The sequence below is a fragment of the Laccaria bicolor genome, genomic scaffold, assembly GCF_000143565.1.
Source record: "Laccaria bicolor S238N-H82 LACBIscaffold_8 genomic scaffold, whole genome shotgun sequence".
NCBI lineage: Eukaryota > Fungi > Basidiomycota > Agaricomycetes > Agaricales > Hydnangiaceae > Laccaria > Laccaria bicolor.
In genome coordinates, this window is record NW_001889879.1 from 654,574 (window position 1) to 660,573 (window position 6,000).

A 6,000-nucleotide genomic window follows, 5' to 3' on the forward strand; every position below is an offset into this window, starting at 1 on the left:
AATATTTCGTCCCCAGGCACCCGTGCACCCCGATTAGACTATAGTAAAAATATTTTTAAACTCGACTAATCGTGGGAGGGTTCAAAGGTTTGAAATCTTAAGTAAAGGCATAAATAGGTGTATGCAGAGTCCCCCAGGCGCTGTGCGCCTGGAGAAACTTGCAAGAAAAATGTCCATTGATGGTAGTGTTGTCCTATAATACCTATAATATGTAGAAAAGGGGAAGAGGAGGGAGGGGAATTGTCTGTTTGTGGAAATAAGAAAATGTCTGTGGGGAAAGAAAAGAAAATGTCTGTGGGGAAAAGAAAAGTTGAGTGGAGTAGAATGGAAGGATGTTGTGAGATACCAGAAAATGGGAAAGGAAGTTAATGTCCAGTAGCTTGTTGGTGAGCAGGACGACCAAACAGCATTGCATGTAGAAGAATGGGATTCTTCCGTATGTATATATGGAAGGTGTTTGATGCCCAACGCCCAGTGGCTTGAATGATGTGAGGTGGTACACCAGCTTCGGCGAGGGAAGTGGCTCCGCCGGCTCGCATGGATTGGCCTGCAATATCTGATGGGAAGAAGCGGCGCAATTTGCGTATGAACCAGGAACGTGTCGGCACAGTGCCAGACGTACGTAACCAAAGTTCTGGTTTGAAGGGGTGGAGTGTATCACGAGAGGAGATGTAAGTTGTGAAGATGTTGTGAGGGTTTGTGGGAAGATTTGTCTTCTGAATAATGACAATGTTACCTTCAAAGAAGCGGTCGGCCTTATGGCCAGGCAGCAACAATGAGTAGGTGGTTTGAGTAATGTCAACAGTGTGACGTAGCATGATTTTACGATAGTCACGAGAGGCCACTCTGTCAGGAAAAGTGAGCTCGCCCAGGCGGAAAAGCCCATGGAAACCTGTGAATAGAATAGCGAGAAACAATTTTTCGTCGTGGTGGGGAGTTGATTGCAGTTGAGACAGAACAGTGATAAGGTCATCTGTTGATAAGGGTCGCTTGCGCCGTATTGTTGTCCCAAAACGTCGACGACAGCCAGCCAAAGTGCGTGATACGAGGATGCTGTTGCGATTTTTTCGGATGTCAGGGAAATATACTTCTAGCTGATTGCAAATTCCTGAGAGATACGAGTTGACAGAGTCGGGTTTGATGTGGGCAGACATGTAAACAACAAAGAAACTAAGTGTTTGTTGAGTTGGTTCAATGGGAAAATCGTGGATTTTGCAAAAGGTGAGATATGAGTTTAATGCGGACGTGTATGTGAGATGAGAAGAATTGTCAATTGATAATCTGAGTGCAATAGACCGTTGGTGCGTAAGGCGGTCTAGTGACCATGGCTCTCTCTGAGGTTGGCGAGAGCCACGTGAGATGCTAATCATTTTTTGGCTACCCCCAGTGTCAATCGAGGGGGTTGAACGATAGTGAGGTGGCAAAAAGGCCAATCAGCATACAATGGGCATGAAGGAGCTTCACTTCGGACAGTCATTATTCTTGTGCCTGGATGAAAGGCACTTGCTGCAAACATGAAGCCGGCGACACTGAGTACTCTCAAGCGTGCACAACCCTTCATTCCAGCGGTTGCAAGGTTCAGATAGCCTTTTGCGCGAAGTCGCTGAGGGTTTGCCTGGGGTAGCAGCGGATGCACGTTGGACGACAGCGGCACCAATCGAATCCATGTGGGTCGATCTAAGGTCAAAGAACTTGTTGAAGTCAGTGAGCTCCAAGTCTCGACGAGCACCGACACGTCGCCGAACAGCCTTGTCAAAAAGGATAACATGATCATGAAAGTGTACATCAGTTGCGGCGAATAGCCCAATGATGTACTCAGCATATTGTGCAAGCTCGCCAGCTCTGTGTGGGAAAGCGGCGCATATAGCTCGTGACGACCGATTCCAAGTGATGCTCCACTCTCCCGCAGTAGATACAATTTTTGTTCAATTGACTGTTCTGAAGCAAATTTCAAAGTCCCCGATTTCCTCAACTCGTTCGTCATTATTGGATGTTGAGTAATATCCAGTGAGGACAGCGTCAAGGTTGATAGCACGTCCTGCGAGAACATTGGTCCATTCCGAATCTGGAAACTCAGGACAGCTGGGAGAATTGATGAGGGATCGTTTGGTTCCTTTTGGATCAATAGCATAGAGTTTGAGTAACTCGAGGGATTTAGAGAGTGACAGAGAGAGTGTAGCGCCATGAATGAAGTCCGAAATTGTCCAGGGGAATTTTGAGTCATCGGGTTTCGCTCGTTTAGGAGATGGGATGTCGCCGAGGTCTTCATCGTCGGGATTTGCTTCTGGAATAGGTTGGGGACTTTCTGAACGTCAACGACGTCCACGGCATTCAGCTTCTGCGAGGTGTCCTTGATGATTCTCAATAATGGTGAGAAAACGGCTGAATGCCTCTTCAACTGTTGCTGAAGTCAACTCATCATCAGGGACTGCTTCCAATAAAGTCGTGTAAATCCTGCACAGCGCAATCCCTTTGGAGATCCGAGATGAACGATAGCCCTCGAGGATAGCATTGCAAGAGGCGAGAGCAGCATTGGCAATCGGGAAATTCCCAGATGTACCGGCAACAAACTCTTCGTCTCCTGTAGCGCCGGACCTCTCGTTGTCAACAATGGGTTCTTGACCTTGATTTGGATTGACTGTTGATGGATTTGAGTCTCGTTCTCCAACTTGAGCGTTGGATTGTCATGTGGAATTTGTCTCAGCAGCAGAACCAGAATTAACAGCTTCATTGCTCGTAGACATAGAAAGTGTAGTGATTGAAGATGTTGAAAAGATCTGATGCAGCCGTAGGTTGAAAGGTAAACACGCAAACGAGAGCTAACCGATAGCAAGCTCGAGTGGAGGTAAGACGAGGGAGTTGTCTTACAACTTGAGGTGGCTCCCCCCATGGGTGAGTCTCAAGTATACGGCTCGCCCGCACTGGAAATCGCTAGTCTCCAAGACTAGGAGTATCTCGGGGAGAGGAGAATATTTCATCCCCAGGCACCCGTGCGCCCCGATTAGACTATAGTAAAAATATTTTTAAACTCGATGAATATGCTACGTGACAGTTTGACGATGTTTGGCGGATGGAGCACTACCTAACAAAGCAGATCCAAACATCGAAGGACAATGACTCCCAGATCTGGTTCACTGAGGAATATAACGGAAGGTTCCATAACCTTCCTTCAAGGTCCAGAACTATTAAACTACTTATATAAACACGCTTGTAAAGTAGAATAGGAATTCATTCTAACTTTTACCCCAATATCATTGTGTGTACTTAATTGCCTTCACCATCGCGTTGAACAGCTCCCTGACCCACAAACCCCAGATAAGACGTATCTTCACTCTGTAGGCATTGCCTGTGAGTTCTTCTCGAGCTTTTTACCTCGTACGAAGCTGATCATTCTAGACATAAAGGGGGGCTCTGGTGCCATGTCTGGGACACCTTATGTCCATATATAGACATAATTTATGTCTATATTGAGACATGTCCAAAAAAAGACATAAGGTCGTCCAAAAACAGACATAAGCCATCAATCTCACACCCACGCCCAAATAGGCAGCTGCTCAAGTAGTTGACCTCCTACTGGCTTTTCTCCCTGTGCTATGCGCCGCAGGCCAGAAAAATATTTGAATAGCTCACATACCTTGTGGGAAATTATAGGATACACTAATATGAACCCAGAATGCATTTTTAAGTCATTGAAAAGAGAATTTGTGCTGTTCTGAGCATAAAGTCAGTTCCACTTAATACAATTGCTCATCAAAGTATGTGTTGATGCTAGTAGAATATCTCAGAGTATGTGGAAGCACTTTACATGCACTTCTTCCTCCTAATGGCAGGTTGTTGCATTAAAGGCAACAAAAAGACAGAATCAATGGGTAAAAAAATGTTGTACTGCTTTAAAAATGCTGATACAGGAGTGCTGGTATGTTGTTAATATTTCCTCACATAGTCTTGACCTTCATATAAAAAGAATTTGTAACAATCTCAAGATCTGGACTGTGTTGCAATAAATCTATCTAAAGTTGACAATAAATCTGCACAATTGAACAACCCTTGCTGTTGATCTATAATTCTACATATATAATCAGTGTAAAGTATCCTGCTTCTTACACACACATTTTTGAAAGGAATTGAAACATTCTCAGCTGTTCCAGACATGACACTAAAGCCATCATTATTCCTGTTCATTGTAATTTTCAGTACTTTATCCTTGTTAGCTCAACATGAGGAACTCGAACATAAATCTGCTTTGCAATTAATCTGAGCTTTTGGCATAATCCCCTGTCTTGTGGTTTCATGTGTAAAAATGCATGCTGATGGGAAGACTCACTCATAATATCTAACCTTTTTCCTCATAGTTGTGGCCCCTGATAGGTGCCTGCCCCATTTTTAAATGGTAGATAGGGAGAGGAGATATTTCACAAATTTTCCTAGCAATCTGTCAAGTTTCTAACAAGATACATATTTGTGGTTCAATTATCTCTGTGAAAGAAAAAAGATGTCAATTGCTGGAATTGAACTTAGGTTGGTCATAAAAGGAGATCAAAAAGCGCAATAATCCACTACACTATACAGCCCTATATAATATTTACATGTAGTTACCATATATGTAATTTTTGAAAAACGGTGTCCTTGTCCCAGACATGACACCAGAGCCTAAAGGGGACCGTCCCCAACCTCAACGGCCAACTCTCACACACTCCCTTATCATCAGTCGCGACGAATCTTCACCCCAGAAGGGATGTGCAACTCGATACCCATGATTGGCTTAGATTGCGGGCCCGCCGTGTTTCACCAAAATGACGTGTCCGATAAGAGGGGCCGAACTCGTGTGTCTCATCGCCATCTATGATAGATCCTACTTTTACAAGGAAGCAGGACATCAGCGTTTCAAGTCGAGGTGGGTGTGTTATATCTGTTTTCACTTGTCTGTATGCTTACCAGAACAGACTGAAAATTACGACGACGGTCACGACACCCAATGGTTTGGACAGTTCAACGTGCTGAGCTGGTAAGCCTTCATCGATCCTCATTGACGTGAGCTCATCATATCTGATTTATCAATTAGTTACCTTTCAGGCTGCCAGAAAAGCACTCCTCACTGTTCAAGACGGACTGACCGACCCAATTTTGCCCAAGGGTTTCTCACCCACCGCCAGCTTCAAATTTTAGTGCCCAAAACCACGTAGGCGTGCAGTGCTGCTTAGCGTGGAACGGAAGAAGCAGGTCTGTGCGGTTAGGTGGGTCGATTGCCATGTACGAACTATGCATACTTACCTTGCGTTTTCTAGTATGTCTGTTCTTCCAGTTTTGCCAGCGACAGAGGCGCATGGAAGCCGGGACACAGGAACGGGAATTTGCTGCTGCAATGGCTTATAGTGCAAATAGGCCATCATTTGCTATTGAGAAGCTGGCTTTGGATTAGCCTGAAAATGACGATGACCTCTCAACCTGTAGAAGCCACGGGAGAAAAGGCCTTGGCGTCGATGGTGTCCAACCTCCAGGAGCCGGAAGGGGCGCGGAGACTTGCTCTCAATCTAGGCTCATGCAGAGTGGCTACAAGAGGGCGGCAATGAACTCTCTCAGTAATCACGCCATGTGCAACATGCGGTCACAGCTTCGGAGGCACCGAAGAACAGTGGTGCTTTTGGACACCAATCACTATCACCACTGCAAGTTCCAACAATCACTATCACCACTGCAAGTTCCAACAATCCAAGGGACCCTTCTAAATGCCCTTCCTTGGTCTTTGGAACCGACCAACCTGTTCTACGGGCATGTTTATTAATCCTCTGCTCACCATGAGCTTTCCACAAGCGGAGGCTGCGCCTGCCGAGCCAAATGCTCGCTTGCATCCGCTTGGGCTGTGGTTTTCACATTCATGGGTTTGGTTTGGAGAAAAGTGGTCAACTTGACTCCTCTGGAAACCGGTCAGTCTGCTCCTGAATTAAAGAAAGCAGAGTGGCTACCGCCTTCGAAGGGAAAACCTGCCAGTTTATGGCAATG

The 6,000-nt window shown here is 45.5% G+C and overlaps 1 protein-coding gene across 1 annotated transcript; it reads left to right on the forward strand.

Moving 5' to 3' along the window:
* Positions 1 to 4,793: 4,793 nt before the first annotated feature.
* Positions 4,794 to 5,782, forward strand: LACBIDRAFT_325667 (uncharacterized protein; the record flags this gene model as incomplete). The annotated part of the gene is made up of 4 exons (XM_001879181.1): positions 4,794 to 4,898; positions 4,944 to 5,005; positions 5,184 to 5,220; positions 5,420 to 5,782. 4 exons carry the CDS (start codon positions 4,794 to 4,796, stop codon positions 5,780 to 5,782), a joined length of 567 nt encoding a protein of 188 aa, XP_001879216.1.
* Between the last annotated feature and the right edge of the window lie 218 nt (positions 5,783 to 6,000).